Raw genomic sequence first — 18,624 nt, 5'->3', positions numbered from 1 at the left:
AGCAGTCACACCGAAGAGTAAATGATTTTGCTTTGCTGGAGCTTTTTACACATTAGGACCCAACTTCTTCCCCGCTCTATGCCACTGGCTGCCTGGAGGAGTGGGCTCTAGAACTAGATACTCACGGAGCGAGCTTTCAGAGTCTGATTTAGGGGGAAAACATCACTGGAATCTGGCTTCATGACCTGACAGAGACCCTGTTATGTCTGGCTGACTTCCTTCTATCTACTCACCAGACAGGTCCCTTACTGGGGTCTAGGTGGTCCCTCTTAACTGAGGCGTCAAACCCCCTGAAGGCATGAGGTTCATCCCTCAGAATTGGATGACTTGGTGGAGGCTTACCTGAGGGGTTGGCGCTGAGTCTATGCATTGAGTAAATATTGGCAATAGAGGCGGAGGATGGAGGGGCTGCCATGACTTCTCTTCTCAGAGCCTAGGATTGTCCTCCTGTCTCGCGTGGGGCTACAAGGGCTAGAGCATCTCTCTGAACCCCTGGGGAAGTTGTCAAGGAAGTTACCTGGGAGTTTAGAGCATGGAAGCTGGTTAGAGCAAGTTTTAGGGTGTCTGGGCCTGCTGGCTGCCTGTGTCTAGAGGGCTGCAGGGTCGACTGGCTGAGGCTGTCTGATCTGCCAATAATGTGTGCTCTTAGGGAAGGAAGGGGCTGGGATCCATGCTTCTGGAATTCTCCTGTGGCTGTGGGTTTGAAAGCAGTATGGGCCTATGTGCCAGTTGAACCTAGTCTGCCCTGAAGATCAGGGTACCAGTGGGCTAGGTTGGTTGTAGGGAGGACCATTGTCCTTCACTGAGACTGTATCATTCTCTCTCTTACCCATGCCCTTGGGTCACTTGGACTCATGGACAAATGTCAGTTGCTGTCATTCTTTCACCCTCTCTATTGTAGGTGTCTGATATTGGAGGCCTGGTGGAGCAGGTGAGGGTGGAGAGTTCTGATACAGTGCTGAAGGAAGGTTAACAGATTTTCTGGATTTTTTGTGAGAGGGGATAGGATCCCAAGGACCACCCTCTATCCACTTTACTCTTTTACTTGGCCCTATGAAGCTTCCATTTCTCTTGAGCTTTCAAGTTCCTTCCCCAAGCAGAGGGTTTCACCAAATGTGAGGATTGGGGCTGGAAGCGATGGGATCTCTTAGGAATGAGTGGTGGGAGTTGGTAGCAGCCATTTTGATCCAAAAGGAGGGCTGTGTTCTTTACAGATGTAAAGTTTTCTATGTAAGAAATTCTGTACAACTTGCTGTACAATATTGATTCTCATCTGGCATATTCTTTTTTTTTTTTTCTCTTCTTTTCTTTTTTTAGAGAGAGAGAGCATGCACAAGCTGGGGAGAAGGGCAGAGAGAGAGAGAGAGAAAGAATCTTAAGTAGGCTCCATGCTCAGCGTGGAGTCTGATCTAGGGCTCAATCCCATGACCCTGGGATCATGACCTGAGCTGAAATCAAGAGTCAGATGCTCAACCAACTGAGCTATCCCAGTGCCCCTCATCTGACATATTCAAATCAGGTTCAAGTCAATAAAGTTTTTAGAATATTAAAAAAAAAAAAAAATCCACTTTGCCCCATTCTGATGGATTGTGAAGGGAGTAGGCGCCCAGAAGAGGGCTTCCCAGGGCAGAGCGCCTCTGCCTCTGCCACTGAGCTAGGCTTGCTGGCTGCGTAGTTCTTTGCAGTTAGGAGGGAGGGTCCACCCTTGTTTGGCTTAGTCTTCTGCTAGGGCTAGTGCGGGCAAGAATGGAAGTGCCTTGGCGTGTGGGCCTGGGAATAGAGAACTCAGAATTCTGATAGACTCCCAGTGGAGTAAGAGACACAGATCGTCACTACAGGGTGATGTAAATGATGTTGCTTTCCAAAGCCCAGAAGAGGGAGTGCCTGAATTCTTCTGGAAGAGCTCAGACAGGCATCCAGAAGTGGGGCCTCAAACTGAGTCTGTGAGGAGGATAGGGAGTGTGCTATGGAGACAAGCATGGGTGAGCCTCTGGGCAGAGAGAACAAGGAGAGGAGTCACAGATCAGTTGTGTTAAGGCTAGGGCTGGGACCCAGTGGGATTTATTTTCCCGGGCACACTTCTCCATCATAATTTGATGGTATGGGACACACCTCAGTTTTAGCAAGCCTGGGTGGTGCCTACTTTCACCAGCTAGCTAGGCTGCTGGGGGTTAAGGGCCTTGGATTGTACCTGCCAGGGCTTTAAGTCAGAGAGATGTACAGGACAGAGCCTTAGGAAATGGACCCCAAGCCCTCCCTCTGCTCTGTTTCCTCTTCTGTTCAGCCTAAAGAGCAAGGCAGGGGACCAGGCTAAGGAACCAGCTCTGGGGAAGCTTTAGGCCAGCTTGCCCCACCCTTGGTAAACCTGTTCCCAGCCCTGCCTGGGCCTAGATCCAGCCCGGCTGCCAGGGGCCCAATTGGTTCCTGAGCCTGGTAGGGAGGCTGGGAGGAGCCCATGAAACCGGGAACTCATTTTCACTGGAATTTGACCTAAAGCAGGATTGGAAGGGAAGAAAAGAATCTGAACAAAAGTGCAGGCAGGAAGGAGCTGTTAACGAGCCTTTCTTTCTCTTCAGGGACGGAGCGGAGCGCATAGCGGGGCGCAGCGGCCCGCTCTCCTCAGCGGCTCTCTGAGGTAGCTGTAGTCTCCGGCCGCTGCCTGCTCTCGCTCGCTCTCCTTTTTTCCCTCTCCTCTTTCTCGGCTCTCTCTATTATGGGGACTTGCTCCAGCTCTTTCTCTCTCTTCTGTCTCTCCTTTTGTTCTCTCTTTGTCTATTTATCACACTGTGAAGGTTGAAAGAGATGTTATTAATCTGGGAGAATGAAGGCAGGATTAGTGGTATGAATCGGATTTTGAGAGGTGTAATGATAGAAAGACTCGCTCGGCTGGCGGCCTGCGTGAGCTTGATAAATGGGGAGCACTCCAGACTGACTCGCGCCTTCCCCGCGCTGTGCGCCCTGCCCGCTGGGGCGTGCCGCGCTCTCAGATCTGCCAGCCGGCCCACCCCGCTCCTACCTGAACCGGAGCAAAAAGCCAAGGGTAAAGCAGACACAAATATCTCCCATCGCACTTGGAGACATCATTGCTTTTAGCACCCTTTTCAAGTAGAGCCCTGTTGAGTTCTCAAAGGACTGTGGGCAGAGGGAGTGGGGACCCAGACTTCTGCCTGCTTCTAGGGCCTGAGAGAGTGGAGCTCCCCTCCTGCCCCTGAAATGGATGTCAGGGGTCAGGGAGAGATAAGACAGTACCCAGACCAATCAGGTAAGAGAACCAGACCCTATGTAATATGTAATTAAACAAAGTGCTATAGGGAGAACCATAGTATGAACCATGGAGGTCTGGATGGGACTTAGGGGAGGGAGGAAGAGAAATCAGGAAAAGGCTTCCTGAAAGTGGTATCCTGGCAGACAAGTAGGATTTGGAGAGGGTGGAGGAAGGCTAGTGTTTCAGGGGTGAAATAGCACAAGCAAAGGTATGGAATCAGAAATAAGCTGGACTCTTTCTTGTGGGAAATTCACCTCAGTTCCTGTGACTTTCAGATCAGGAAAAGACCTAAGAAGTCAAGTAATTAAGCCCTTCACTTTCCAAAGAGGAAACACGCCTGGGGACTAGATTTGCCATTTCCTGAACTGATTTCCTATTTAAGTCCTGTTAGTTGTTCTAAAGGTACCCCTTCCATCATCCCGGGATGATACAGTGAGCCTTTCCCTCTTCTGCCTTCTGTAGCTTTGGTCACATCCTTCCAACCTTCATCTTTACCATTAGGAGATCCTGGCTCGAGTTCATTGCTGCTTGGTCTCCAGCCCTTTCCCAGGATCCCTGGCTCAGGGTCCTCCTCACACCCTACCCCCAGCCCAGTCCGCAGTCTGTGTCAGAGTGCTTGTTCCAGCCAGCCAATTGCTGCTTGAGCAGTGAGGAGGGGACCAGGAGGCAGCACACCTATCCCGGGCTCCAGATGCCTCTGGGCCTGAGCACTTTTCTCCTTCATAATGAATGCTACTACAGTTCTCACTGATGGCTTTGATACGGTGACTGGGCACTTCCTAGCATCTGTATTCATTTCCCTACAAAGGGCTGTGAGTTCTTGAGGACAAGGTCTACATGTAATTCACTTGAGTTGCCAGGGTCTGGCAGGCCTTCCCCAAATATGTGAGTCTTCAATGAATGAATGAATGAATGAATGAGTTCAGCTGCTTGTGCAGTTTCTCTCTCTCCTTCCAGAAGAAAATGGCCTTGGTCGTCTATTAGCATTTCCCAGGCCTGACTACCCTTAGGAACAAGGAGGGGTAGGTGTGCAAAGGCGACTTTGGTACAGCACCCTAAGTTCACATTGCCTGACAGTGGTAGACCCTTGCATGGCTTCCCATTGCCTTAGGAAACAATATGAAACCCTTTATTGTGTTCTCTGAGGCCCTACATGGTCTGGGATCTCCTGCCTTCCTCATTAGCCACATGTCATATTTGCCTCCTATGCTCCAAGCATACCAGCCTTGGCTTGACTCCTTCCAAGTACTGTTGTAGTTTGCCCAAAGACCTTAGCATGCATCATTTCCTTGACCCCAAACCTCTCCCCCTCTTAGTCCATTGGTTTCTGCTTACCTGTCCTCAGGGAACCATTCCCCAACTAGGTCGGGTTCCTCTCTCCTGTCCTGTCCTAACAGCCTACATTTCTTCTTTGAGCTCCTACTGTAGGTATAACTTAGTGATTATTTATGTTGCTGTTTATTTAATATCCCCTTTCTCTAATAGACTGTGAAGCTGTCTGAGGACAGTACTGTGTCTGTATTGCTAACGTGTGCATGTGGCCTGGCATGTAATAGGCTGTCAGTATGTTTGTCATGAGTGAGTCAGTATGATTACAAAGCCTGCTATTCCATCGTACCACATCTAAGTGGAGTAAAGGTGGCTGTGACAAGGGCGGTACGGGGGCCAGGGTGGTGGGTGTGCCCAGACAGGAGGCTCTTTGGGCCTTGGTTCTAGAGGCTGTAGTGTTTCAGCCTTCCATCTCTTGGCTTTTCTCTTTTCCCTCCAAACATCAGAAAAGAGAAGGGCCTCTTCTGACCCTAACGGCTTTTTTATTCTCTTTCTGGGTGATCTTCCCTGTTCATGTGCCACTCATACACATTTTTAGGACTTTCTTGTCTCAGCTCAGACCTCTGAACTGAGCTTCTGGCACACATGTCCACCTTCCCCAGGCACCCCGCCCCGCCACCGCCCCCCTTCGGTGTCCTACTGAAGCCCACCTCAGTCTTCTTGGTGATTTCCCTCCAGACCTGGTTAGGGTTTCTGCCTCAGGGCCCTTCTTGCAAGATCTCAGCCCCCCACTGCATGTGAGTTTATGTGTTTCTTCTTCTAGCTTGGAAGCTCCTTGAAGGCAGTGGCCTAGTCTACTTGATTTGTGTGTCTCTAGAACTTAGCACAGAGCTTGGCACGTGGTAGTTGCTCAATAATAAGTGTGTGTTACATGAGCAAGCCAATGAAGATGGAGGGAGGTCTGGGGTGAAGGTTTTGAACAGCCTTTTCATTTTTCCCAGGGAGAAAGAAAGTGAAGGTGTATGTGCTGTGTACAAGCAGGCACATGCTTTCGTGTGTGTGGGGTTGGTGGTGTCACATGTTCAATAAAGGATTATATTTTAATTTGGAAAGCACTTTAGAAACTTAAAGTGCTTTGCCTAAGTGCTGACTGCTATTAGTGTCTCCTTTTTATTAGGAAAAAGGACATGATTTTTCTCTTTTATCTTCAGGCCTGTCCAACTTCTGAGAGTCAAACTTAGCAAAATGCCTGCCCCTCACTGAGGACTAGTTACATGCCAAGTTCAAAGCTTTGGACTTGAAACACAAAATTCTGCTTTGCAGACTGGTTCTGACACCCCTGAGGGGATTAGCCCTAACAGCTCAGTATCAGGAAGGGGGGTGGGAGAGACAGGGTCATTTGACATAGTTCAGGCTGCAGTCCCAGGCCCCTCCCATCTCCATATAGGTCTGGGTAGGAGGACATAACAACTTGGACCATTTGGGGGGAAAGGGGAACAACTCCAGTGGTTATCAAAAACCCACTTGTCATGCAATATGAAGGACCAGACTTCAGAGAGAGAACTGGGGAGGAAGAGACCCAGGAACCATTGGGTTTGTTCAGCTCAGGGATTTTAGGACCAAGAGGCAGAGATATCACGGCTGTTGGACCTGGTGATGTTAAGAGCTGCCACCGCAGAGGGCTAGGTCAGAGAGAGGGAATATGTGTAGCAGTAGCAAAAAGAATTCTGATCAGGAGACTATGAGGCAGGAATTTGCCTTACGCCTTAAAAGCATTGGCCTTGCTGGTTTGAAGGAAAGGAAACTCCCCTCCCCGTAGAGAAGATTTAGTGCTGTAATGACAGGAGGTCTGGAAGGCCCAGCCCAGCCTTGTCATTGGGCCTCTCTGTGTGGTCTCTATCCCAGGCTCTTTCCTGAGCATCCACAAGGCAGCACCCTGGTCTCAGTCTGGCCTCTCTGCCAGCCCTGGATGCTGAAGGCTCTGCCCATGGCTGAGGCACTGGGAGGTGGGAGCTTTGGCCCATCCTGCTAGTGCCCTGCAGTTCCCAACTCCTACTCGGGCCCTAATCCGGGGAAGCTAGGGCGGGATGGGGTGAGGGGAGTACATTGAGCCTCTGCCTTAACTGAATTTCCATACCTCCTGTTGTTAATTATAGAGATGTAATAATGCGATTAGTGCACGATTAAAAAAAATCCCTGATATGATTACCATGGATTTAATATCACATGATATATCATTATATCGTTATGCAGTGACAGATGTAATTGAAATACACTTATTGGAGCCGGGGGTGGTGTTTCATTCAATCCCCAGCACCCCGGGGAGGAAAGGGCTGGCTAAAAAGAAGCAATGGGAGAGGAAATTGTAATGAAAACAAAGAAAACTCACAAGGTAGCTCTCACCCTGGGCAGCTGGCTGAGACCTTCAACTCTGTGACAGTGCAGGTGGAGCCCCAGAGAGGCCATCCTCTTCTGTGGGGGCTCAGGCAGCATGGCTTAGGAGCTCCTCTTGTCTGGTTCTCACCTCAGAAACCTTGGTGCCTCCACATCCCCTCTGACTCAGCAACGAAGCAAGGGCTCTGGATTACTCCACCTGGGAATAGACTCAGGCCCCTCATGAGATCCAACTGACTTGGCAGCTGTCCTCCAAATGTTGTGGACCCTAGACCTGTGGTGCAGCTCCTGCCTTTGCTGTAATGATGGTCCAGTACAGTAGAGGCGGCCGTCCTGTTGTGGGCCGTGAGCAGGAAGACGCACACAGAGACCGTAATTATCCCACTCAAGTTCTGTTGATGGAAAAAGCAGCAGCAGCAGCTCTGGGGACCCTCAAGTGTGTTGGTAGCTGGGGAACACTAATGAACTTGTAGAACTATCTGCTAGGGGTAGAGAGGATGGATTTTGTCACCTGATATGAGTGTCCATCCTTTTGCTGCTATACTTGTGCTGGCCAAGCCGCTGCTGGGCCACAGGAATGGAGGGGGAGCTATCCATAAAGCCCAAGAGCTCAGAAAAAAGAGAAGGGGGGCAGAAACCATCTCCTCTTCTCTCCTAAGACAGGCAGCTGAGACCCCAGTTCTAAGGTTGGCTGTGAGGGGATTGCTGGTCTGCTGGGCAAGAATAACAGTGATTCTAGAAGGAGACTGGATAGGGTCAACAGGAGTAGTAACTCTGAAAACCAGGCCTTCCTCCTTGGCAAAATGAGACCCAAAGAGATGTCTGGTTTTCCCTTCCCTCAATGGAGACCGTTTAGAGAAAAAGCAGATACAGCCCCTCCCCTTAAGAATCTCCCAGCATCGTGGTAACAGTTATGTAAACAAATCTGGTGTTACAGATGCTATTCAGAGTATGGGGTGGGGGGGAGTTAAAAAAGGGATGAGTCAGGGAAATCTTGGGAAAGGAAGGTACTTTGAGTTCGTGGTAAAAGAAGAGTATGTGTTCACTAGGACAAAAAGTGGGAGAAGGCAGAGGGCATTCTAGGCAGGCTGAAGGAACTGCTCAAGTCTTGGAGGCATGAAACAGCAATCCCAGGACTCAGGGGGCAGTAAAGAAGAAGAAGGAAGGGAAGCACAGTTGAACCAACATTTCTGATCTACCACAGAGATGGTAATGGCTTTCACTGGGATTTGGGAACCCAAGAGAAGGAGCACTTTGGAGAGGAGATGTTGAAACAGGTTTTTTGTTTTTTGTTTTTTAAGTTTGAGATGAAGTACCTGAGTGAAATCCAGGTGGAAATGTCAGGTAGGCAATAGAGTATATATGTTTGATACTCAAGTAGTGGCAAAGAGTATCAAATCGGAACTTGGAGAGTTGGAAGACAAGGAAGTTGAAAAAGGCACCCAGGGAGAGTGGTTGAGTGTAGACCAAAACAGGAAGCAAAAAGCACCTGAGCGCATGCAGAGGATGGCAATACACAGAAAAGATTGCAGGCAGATTGTGAGGAAAATGGCAGGGCAGAGAGATAAGAAAACTCAAACATAACCAAAGGAGAAGGGTTTCAAAGCTGAAGCAGGCCACAGAGTAGAGGAGACAGCAAGACCCTGAAAGTGTCCCTAGGTGTGGGTGGTGTGGTGAGGACCATAGACTTTAACAGAAGCAGAGCACAGCGGTAAGGCCAGAAACCAGCTGCAAAGGGCTAAGGAGTGATGGGGGAGGTAAGTGGAGCCGAGTGAAGACAAACTTGGGAAGTTTGGTTATTATTAATAGGAGAACAGTCACCCGATGGGGATGTGGAGTGAAGGGAGGGCTTTAAAAATAATAATCTAACACTGTCATAATTTTTAAAGGGCCAGGCATTGTTTTAAACACTTTATTAAAAAAAAAAATTTTTTTTAATGCTTTATTTATTTTTGAGAGACCGAGCATGAGTCGGGGAGGGGCAGAGAGAGAAAGAGACACACAGAATCCTAAACAGGCTCCAGGCTCTGAGCTGTCAGCAGAGAGCCTGATGTGGGGCTCGAACTCAGGAACAATGAGATCATGACCTAGGCTGAAGTCGGACACGCAACCAACTGAGCCACCCAGGCGCCCCTGTTTTAAACGCTTTACACACAATAATTCATTTAACCCTCACATCAACTCTCTTCAGTAGGAACTGTTACCTCTATTTTACAAAGAGGAACCTGAGACATAAGAAGTTGTGTGAAGTTGATGGAGAGTCAAGCATTTGCTAGAATGCTAGTGGAAAGGAACCTGCAGAGAGGGGGAGGTTAAGAATTTAGAAAGAAAGGGGATCCCAGATGGAACAGAACCTAGCAAGTGGGAGAAAGGCGAGGTGTAAAGCACAGGTACAGTATTGGTCTTAGACAAGAAGTGAGGTGTCCCTTCTGTTAGAACAACATTGGCAGAGGAGCAGGCAGGGAAGGATACAGATGCATGTGTAGATGAGGGGCATGTAGTTGAAAGAATTCTGTGCCACAGCTTTATTATCTTTATGAAAGAGAAGAGTAGGATTGTGGCATACCACTGAGAATTGCTCAGGTGGTCCCCACAGTGTCCACTTCCTATGCAGAAGAATGACTTTCCAGCATCACTCAGCTCAAGCACAGGTGTAGAGGGATGGAGTCATGGTTGGGTTTTTTTCAGGGAAGGTGTAGTAGGGTAAGTGGGCAAGGAGTTGAAGACTGGGGAATGAGTGGTTGAAATGATAGACCCCAGGGCCACAGACCTGGTAGAGAAAGGATTGAGGCCAGAAGGGGATGGGCAGGCTGAGAAAAGAGCAAGAGTAAAGGGTACAAAAGCTGAAGGATAGGAGGCTGGGGTCAGAGTGGAATGTGTCTTTGTTAAGATTTCTGAGAGAGAGCAGTTCTGGGTGGTAATAAGGCCCCGGGTGTGGCCATAGGGATGGATGGCTGAAATAGGTAGAGGAGGAGAAGGTCATTAGAGCACAGGAAGTTGAGAAACTGAAAGGCAAGGTTCATGGGTGGGCTATCCTGTAGATACTGAACTTACCCAGTGTGATGATGACCTGGAATGCAGTCCCAGAGAGAGAGAGGAAGAATAGTCTCCAAGCAGCAAGAAGTTGAAGGTATTGGCAGAGTATATCCAGAAGTGAGTAGGTTTTGGTTTCCTAGTTAGTATTACTGCATAATTAATCACCCCAAAATTTAGTGACTTAACAGCAGCCATCTTATTATATCTCATGGTGTCTGTGGGTCAGGAATTCAGGAAGGGCTCAGTAAGGTGTTTCTAGCTCAGCTTCTCTCATTCATTTATAGTTAGTCCTTGAAGCTGGCACAGGGTGTGACTGGAATAGCAGCGGCTGGCTGGCTCTTTCTTTGCCTGGTTCAGTGGCTTCTGTTTGTGGTCCCTGCATGGACTAGTTTGGGCTTCCTAGCAAGATGGCTGCCTTGGAACAGTCTGACTACTAACAGAACAGCTCAGGCTCCAGGGAAAGTGTTCCAGTGAATGAGGAGGAAGCTGCCTCAGCGTTTCTGAAATAGCCTTGAAGTCACACAGCATCACTTCTGCATTACTCTGTTAGTTAGAATAGTCACAAAAGCCTACTCTGTTTCAAAGAGAGGGACATAGACTCCCTCTGTAGATAAGAGGTATATCAAAGTCACATTGTAAGAAGAACATGTGAGATGGGAGATAGTGTTGCAGCCATCACTGAAAAATACAGTCTGCCACAATTGGTGCTAGGCTGAGCCCAGAAAAGGAGAGGGAGCAGCATCCTCAAAGTCAGTGTGCATTTTGGGTGATGGCACCAAGAATATCTGGAGATAATAATGGGAGTGGGTGCTCCTGAGTGACCTCAGGTATACCTGGGGAAAGAACGATCATCCCATTTTGTAGTGAGGGAGACTGAGGCTCAGAGAGCTTTGATAACTCCTCCAAAGTGATAGTGCTAATAACTGGCAGAACTGGGAACCAAATCCGTGTTTGTCTGACTCCTGAGCCTGACCACACTGCCTTCCTCTGAAGCCTGGGCTGCTGGATCTGCCATCCTCATGTTTACCTGTGTCCTTAGTACTTGGTTCACCAGCTATGGAAGTGTTGGCCAATTAAATAAAGAACTAGGTAGTTACGTGTGTCAGGCTTTCTCTCCCCCATCCTTCAGAGTATCACCTTTACAGCTTCATCCATTGGGTGTTTGTGGAAATGGCGGGTGATTTGATTTGGTTGCTCGTCTTGGGAAATGACCCATTGGGTTTAGGTCCACCAGGTGACATGTCACCTACAGGTCTGGTTAAAGGTCTGCTCCTCCCCACCTCATGGGGAAGCTGGATAGGTCTGATGTGCTGGTTCTAGCTTGGAAGATCTGGGTTTTCTGGAAGTTACAGAGCAGTCTGTGCTTCTGTCTGCACTCTGAGCTGGGTTCTAACACCAACCACTGCCCTGCCCACTCAGTAGCCACCCCACCCTCAGGGCCCTCGCAGGTAGTGAATGGGTGGGCAGAGACACCCTAGCAGCCATCAATGCTTCTTCCTTCCTTTTTGAAGGATCTGATGCTGCTGCCGATGAGGGCTACTTCATCTATTAAACCCAATACACTTGTCGCAGCTGCTAAGCCCCCGTAAGCCGCCGGGCGCCGTGTTTGTGATGGGACTGACAGTGCATGGAGGAGGCTGATTATACACGATTCCATTTCGCGGGCCCAGCAATGTAATTTCACAGGGCGATCAGCGTTTGCATGTAATAGCAGGCTGTGCTGAGGTGTCAGAATATTAAAGGCGCTAATGGCAAAGCTCCCTGTTACACAGGGGGCCACCCGCCGCGCCTACAGCAGGGCTGCGCGGCAGGCCCGTCGCAGATGGCTGGCCACTAAGCTAATGGGGCAGCAGCCAAGGCGGGCAGAGCCGCGAGAGAGGAGAGCCAGCCGGGAGCAGCTCGGCACCTGCTTCCCCGCGCATGGAAATTACAGCAGCCCAGGGGAAGGGAAGTGTGTGTGCCTTCCTGGCACAGGGCTGCGATGTTGTGGTTTGGTAGACCCGGCATCTTTCACCCCAGCTCCACCTGCTTTGGATAGACTCAGGGGCTCCTCAGTCATCGTTCCATCTGCCCCACTCTTTGGCCAGGAAGCCACAGCTGGGCAGATGCAGCTGGAGAAGTGGTACCCCAAGAATTTGGAACCAGTGTGGGAAAGGGACTTGGGCATAGGCTGTTGGTGAGAGCTCTTATGACACATTCCTGCCCCAGCAAAGTCAGAAAGCTTCTGGGTCCTTTACCTCCACACCCTGCAGGCTGGCAGGAAAGAGGGAGGAAGTGGGGATAGGATGCAGGCGGGACAAAGGGGATGGATGATAATTAGGCCCCTTGATTGATGCCAGTGTTGCCATTGGAACACAGAGCTGGGAAGCAGCACCTCAAGATATGGCTCTTTCTGTCCTTGTTGGCTGCCCCAGCCACACCCAAGCCCTTGCCTGTGCTCTCACCAAGCTTGCTCCTGCCGTTCTCCTTTGTCCTTGCTGTGTCTCCCGCCTGGAATGTTGTTGTCAAACCTACCCCCCCCCCCCCCCCCCCCGCGCTCCAGCCCTTCACTACCACTCTGTCCAGGAAGCTTTCCTAGCTGCCTCCAACCCCACACAGGCCTGCTTGTCTCCATTGTCCCTGTGGGCAACCACAGGGGACAGCCTCCCTGATCCTCCTATTCTAATGGTTCCCTAGGTCCCAGCCTTGACTTCTCAGCCAGAATCTCTGAGACACAGCCCATGTCACCTTGTTCTAAGCTGGGTTCCTGGGCAGGCTCTGTTCAGATTCATAGAGGGATGTAATCTCCCAGAGGATGTCTGGAAGGAGTTGGGAGTGGAAGGATGTGCCTAGTAACCTGAGGGGGAGTTTGGTGCCTGTATGGGTATGCACACTTGATGGTTATGTATCTGATGGGGAGGGACTTAAGAAGTGAGTGCTGGGGGTGGTGGGCATGTGCGTACAGACATGGAGGGCCAGCAGGTCTGAGGATCCAGACCACACGTTGGTAGGAACACAGATTGCTGTAGGACCTGTGTTCTCTGGGTGGCTCTGTCTGTTGTCTGTGGCTAAGGGGTACCTTAGATGTAGGAGCCGGAGGGAGCTTGTGGTGCTGTGCCTGTGGGGATTCCTTGAGGCTGGTGGTCACTTCTGAAGGTTCAGCTCTGCAGGGGTGTATGGTAGTGCCTGGGGGAGACATGCCAGGGTTCTCAGCAGGGGCAGCAGGGGGAGAGCCCAGGCTGAAGGAGAGCAGTTTTAATTAACCATTTTTAATATCATTTTGGACTTTGGCTGGTATGTGAAGGCCCCGCTGGAAGCAGCATTTGTAAAAATTAAATCCCTCTTATTAGGAGCTTGGCAGACCCATGTGCACGTGCTGCCCCCCTCCCCCCGCCCGTGCCCCCCTGAGGAAGAACTGGATGAGGCCATGTCACGGCAGCAATTGGTTATCATGCCTTATCTGGGAATAGGAAACTGTGCGCATGACACCCGCGGCCACGCTGGAGACGCCAATTCATCTCGCCCTCGCTCTGACAAGCTAGACTGCCCTTCCTGAAAGGCATCCGTCAGGCGGGACCGGGGCCTCTGCCTTGCCTGCTGCCTCTGTTTTCCTGCCTGGGCTCCAGCTTGCCCTGGTCCAGCCAGGCCCAGCCCGGCCCTCCTGGGCTCTGCCACCCACCGCCCCCCTTCCACATGTCCCAGTCTAGGGAAGATCTTGGGGAGTCATAATTATAATAATAATCTAATCACGGTGACGCGTCAGGGCAAGCGTCTAATGTTATCTGAAGTGGTCTTCCCGCTTAGCTGCGATAAGACTCGGGATGACGTGCAGATAACGTTGAGCTGCCCTGTCCCCAAGCCGTGAGCAGAGCAGAGGGGCCTCAGCAGCCCGCTGCCCGCCCGCCGCTTTAAGCCGGGAAGCGGCAGCACCTGCTAATGCAAGTGTTTAATATTTGATGGGCTGGGATAAAGCAGGATCACCTTCGAATTGAATTGAGTGTCAGCCGAGAATCTATTACTGAAATTCGGGTGTGATTTGACAGCAAAGTAGACGATGTTATTCTTCACTAGTTACTGCAATCTTCTCCCCGACATCACTTAAATATTTTTTTCTTTGCTTGAGTAAACACACATTATCCTTCTTTTTTCCCCCTTCCTTCCCTTTTTCCTTTTTAGAAGGGAAAAAAACCCATCCAGCTCGCCTTCTCCAGGCTGATAGGGTAGATTGTTATTTCTTTATTTGTCCTATTAAATGGAATTTCTGATCGTTTAATCCGGCCTTTGTAAGTGATTTTAAAGTACTTGAAAGCCGGCCCGCCACTGCTCTCTGGCCCACTGCGCTCCAGCCATGGCCCTGACCACGCTCAGCAGCTCTTCCAGCTGTGCACCACCCACTGGCTGCTTTCCCTCGCTTCTGCCTGCGTTCCCCCGGCTCTGCCCTGGCTCCAAGCCAGCGTTCTCTCCCCTGTCCTTGTGCCTCACACTCAGCCCCCGATTTGTGGGTTCAGCTGTGGCGTGGGAAAACGTGGGAGGGTTGACTGGGAAGTTGAGTTGTGGCTGGTACCTCCATGTCAAGGAAAATGGCTTCGGGAGGGTGCTGAGGTTGAAGCACCCACAGGGCTGAAGCTTGATTCCTGCAGCTGAGAAGGAAAGGTACCTGCCCTCTGCCCAGCCCCTTGGCCTTAGCACCGACTCTGTCCAGCCTGCTGACCCCGTGTTGGACCTTCCTCACCATGAGGGAGTCTGTGATGGGATGGGGACCTCTGGGCCCAGGGATGGGTGGGCACACTACAGTGCCTGTCTGACCGTGGCTGCCGTCACCTTAGTTCCATTCCACCAGTGGCCCCACCACCTAGCTTCTGGGAACTCAACCAAGCTACGTTCCCAATGACCACATCCCATTTGCTTTCTTCCCCTGGGAGGAGGGCAGTCTAGGGTTCCAGGACTTCAAAGGTGAGGGATGGGAAATGTTTGAAGGACCATCCAGCTATACAGCTCTCTGATAGAAGCCCAGGACTTTGCTTCCCATCAGAGACTCCCAACCCCCAGTGGGTACCCCCTTGTTGGGCTGAGCAGGAATTAAATTCCCACTGGGTCACTTAATAACATTCTAACCCTTGTAAGTCTCTTCTTTCTGGGCCTCAGTTTCCTCATCTGTGCTATCGAGTCAATTGTGCCTGTAAGGGGCTGTGAGAAAAAGTGCCATCCCTGTCCTACCATGTACCACCCCCCACCACGGAGGTTGGTGCGGCCAGGTGGCGCAGAGTAGGGGACGGAGGGGGGCAATGAAGTGCTAGGGGCCTGAGCAGATCGATGCCCCCAGCACTTCCTTCCCCAACCCCAGGAAAACAATTAAGTACAGATCGATGGGTGGCCGCTTTGAATATGCATAAGTGAGCACTTGACCTTCAGCAGAGATCTGTTCCCCCAACCACACACAGTCTCTCTCTCTCTCTCTCTCTCTCTCTCTCTCTCTCTCTCTCTGTCTCACACTCTCTCTCTCTCTCTCTCTCTCTCTCTCTCTCTCTCTCTCTCTCTTCATATGTTCCCATCACAGCTGCTTGAGACCTTACCCCTCCTCAGTTGAGCCCACACATGGAACCTAGCCTTCCATAATCTGGCCTGCCTCTCAGTCTAAAGCAATTAGACCATGGGCAGGTGGTTGGCCCCCTCTCACTTCAGTGTTGTTCCTATCTGTAGAGTGAAGTTTAGATATGTTAGTCTCCTAGGTCCTTTCTGACACCAGGCTTTATGACCAGCAATACTGTGGGGAGGGGCCCAGCAGAGTGCTGGGTAGTCTGGAAAGGCAGAATCTAATAGGACTGCCTGGTGAAGGGGGTGCCCTGTTGACAGGATGGTCCTGATAAATTTTTTTCTTTAACGTTTTTTTTTTTTGTTTTTTTTTGTTTTTTTTTTGAAGGAGAGAGAGAGACAGAGAGTGAGCGGGGGAGGAGCAGACAGAGAGGGAGACACAGAATTTGAAGCAGGCTCCAGGCTCTAAGCTGTCAGCACAGAGCCCGATGTGGGGCTCGAACTCACAAACTGTGAGATCATGACCTGAGCTGAAGTCGGACACTTAACCGACTGAGCCACCCAGGTGCCCCAGGATGGTCCTGATGAAGGAGGGTCTTAGTAAATGGGAGCTGTCTAGAGGAGCCTGGCAAGGGGGCACCCAGTGGGGGTTGGGAGTCTCTGATGGGAGATACCTAGGACAAAAGGAGCTCTGAAAGAAGAAGGGGTTTTCTGGTGGGGGTCCTGGAGGAAAGGGGCCTCCACGAGGGGACTCTCATGAAGTGACATGATGAGAGTAAGCCCTTAGTGGGACGATTTGGCTGGAGGGTGGAGGTGGTAAGTATTGGGGACCAGGGCCTCTGTTAACCATTCTTGCCTCCTGTCTTCCAGGCTTACAGCTTCGCCATGGGCTGCTGGCCCAAGAATGGACTTCTAGACATGAACAAGGGCCTCAGCCTGCAACACATAGGCCGGCCCCACAGCGGCATTGGTCAGTCCCTCCACATATACCCCTGGCAGCTCAGTCAGTCTCGTGCCCGCATGCCCCAGTCCCTTGGCACACAGAGGGGTCCTTTGGCTCATTCTGTGCTCTAACGGGGTGCTTTCCATAGCTGGGGGGAGTGGGGAAGGAGGGTGGAGTGAGGGGAGAGTGGAACCAGACCATTGGAAAAAATCTCTCAAAACACTATTTAGGAGGAGACTGGGATCTGGTCTTTGGGTGGGTCACAGGTGTCCTTGGATTCAGGCCGAGATATCCCTGACCCCTCCTGCATCTCTGGTGGGTGATGTCCTCAGAGGGGTGGGCACATGTCAGCTTACCCACCCCCCATGGAGCTAGAGGAGACTGTTTAATATTGTTTCAAGTCTGTGGCTACTAAACTGGGCGATCAATGGGAGTTAAGGAGATGAATTATTTAAACCTCACCAGCTTTTAATTAGTCGGGGTCCTTCTGACCGATGGCTCCGTCCACAGGGTATTGACTCCCCCGCAGGAGCAGCAGCCTCCATTGAGCGCTGCCTGGGTTGGGAGGGGCCACTTGGGGTACCAAGCGTGTGTGCACCCTCAGAGGGATTCCTGCCTGGGAAGGAGCTGGAGTGACTCTGGTTCTAGGCATTGGAGGCTCTGCTTCTGATATATCAGTATGGGTTTGGTGTGTGTGTGTGTGTGTGTGTGTGTGTGTGTGTGTGTGTGTGTGTAACAGTATATCTGTACATTTTCCTGAGGGCATGTGTCTGTATATGGAAGTAACCATCAGCCTGTGTGTGTATCCACCAGAAAGTCCGTTCATTTCTGTGTATCTGATTTTGTGTGTGTGAGCACACGTCATGCAAATGCTTTCAAGCAGGGTATTTTTAAAAAAAAATTTTTTTTAACGTTTATTTATTTTTGAGACAGAGCATGAATGGGGGAGGGTCAGAGAGAGGGAGACACAGAATCTGAAACAGGCTTCAGGCTCTGAGCTGTCAGCACAGAGCCCGACGCGGGGCTCGAACTCACAGACTGCGAGATCATGACCTGAGCCAAAGTCGGCTGCTTAACTGACTGAGCCACCCAGGCACCCCTCAAGCAGGGTATTTGACAAGCATAGGCTTTGTTCCAAGTGGGGAGGAGTGGTGGGGGGTGGGGGGTGGGTATTCCTGGGAGGTGCTATGACATTATCATAACCTGTGTACCTTTGGGGAGCTATGGTGATGGAGGGGACTGGCAAGGTATACCAAAAGGACCCAGTCACCTGTTACAGACTAGCCCTTCATCCTTTCCACGGACATCACTGGTGCCTAGTGGGTGCTGGGCATGCTGAGTGGAAGTGCTTGTCCTCAAGGAGGTCATATCCAAGGAGGAGACAGAGATTGAACTGGGTACCCAGGGTACTGAGGGATGTGATAGGAACACTTAGGCTGCCCCAAGGGAGGATTCCCCTGTCCTCAGGTGCCAAAGTGACTTCTGCTTCTTTATTTACATCTCACTGACTTCAGGGATACTCCTTATCATTCTTGCTGGGACACCCCACAAGGCTCTTGTGGGGTCCTGAGGGAAAGAGGAAGCAGTCAACATGCCTAGAGAATCGGGGATGCCCCACAGCAGCTGCTGTTCCCTTCCATAGGAGCTATTCCATACAACCTAGAGAAGACCCCAAACCTAGCAAGGTGATATGCTTGGGAGGCCAGCAGGGAGTTTCCTAAAGAAGAAAGCATTTGAATCAGGAGATCCTTGAAGGATGAATAGGAGTTTTATAGGTAGAAAAATGGGGGAAGGGTTTTCTACTTAGGAGCAACTGTACATACAAAAGCATAAAAAGGCATGTTGAAAACAAGTTAGACACCTACAAGTAGTTTCCTGTGATTGGAGCAGGAGGGACATTTGGGTTAGGGAACAGCTGGAAAAGAAATGGGCAAATAAGCAGGTCTTGAATGCCAGGTTAAAGGGTTGGCTCTTTCATGAGGTTTTGAGGAGACAGGAGGTTTGTGAGAGAACAGCACTATCAAAGCTCTTACTCAGAATTGATGAGGCAGTATGTGCTGCACAAACTATTTCCTAGTAGATGCTTAGTAAACTCTTTGGGGTGGGGGGCTGAATGAACAAGTGAGTAGATGAATCAATGGGATGGGAAAGGGAGGAACCAGGGAATGAGGATCAGTGAGAAGACTTGTGCTGGCCCAGGCAGGGA

General features: G+C 50.6%; 1 protein-coding gene across 12 annotated transcripts in view; it reads left to right on the top strand.

Moving 5' to 3' along the window:
• ERI3 (ERI1 exoribonuclease family member 3) overlaps positions 1–18,624 on the top strand; it is a 128,091-nt gene that overhangs the window by 85,329 nt on the left and 24,138 nt on the right. For 11 of the 12 annotated variants that reach the window (XR_015254656.1, XR_015254657.1, XR_015254658.1 and 8 more), the window contains one exon: positions 16,346–16,445. The exons of the other annotated variant lie outside the window; for it this stretch is intronic. Coding sequence is in view for 8 of the 11 variants with exons in the window: in XM_086716767.1 (XP_086572893.1) it covers positions 16,346–16,445 (100 nt within the window). In the remaining 3 variants the exon portion in view is untranslated. The remainder of the gene's footprint in view (positions 1–16,345; positions 16,446–18,624) is intronic. 12 annotated transcript variants of the gene reach the window in all.

This window comes from Puma concolor, chromosome C1 (genome assembly GCF_028749965.1).
Source record: "Puma concolor isolate L17-30 chromosome C1, mPumCon1.1.hap2, whole genome shotgun sequence".
Lineage (NCBI taxonomy): Eukaryota > Metazoa > Chordata > Mammalia > Carnivora > Felidae > Puma > Puma concolor.
Note: the sequence above shows the minus strand (reverse complement) of the source record. Positions and strands in the feature narration are given on the sequence as shown.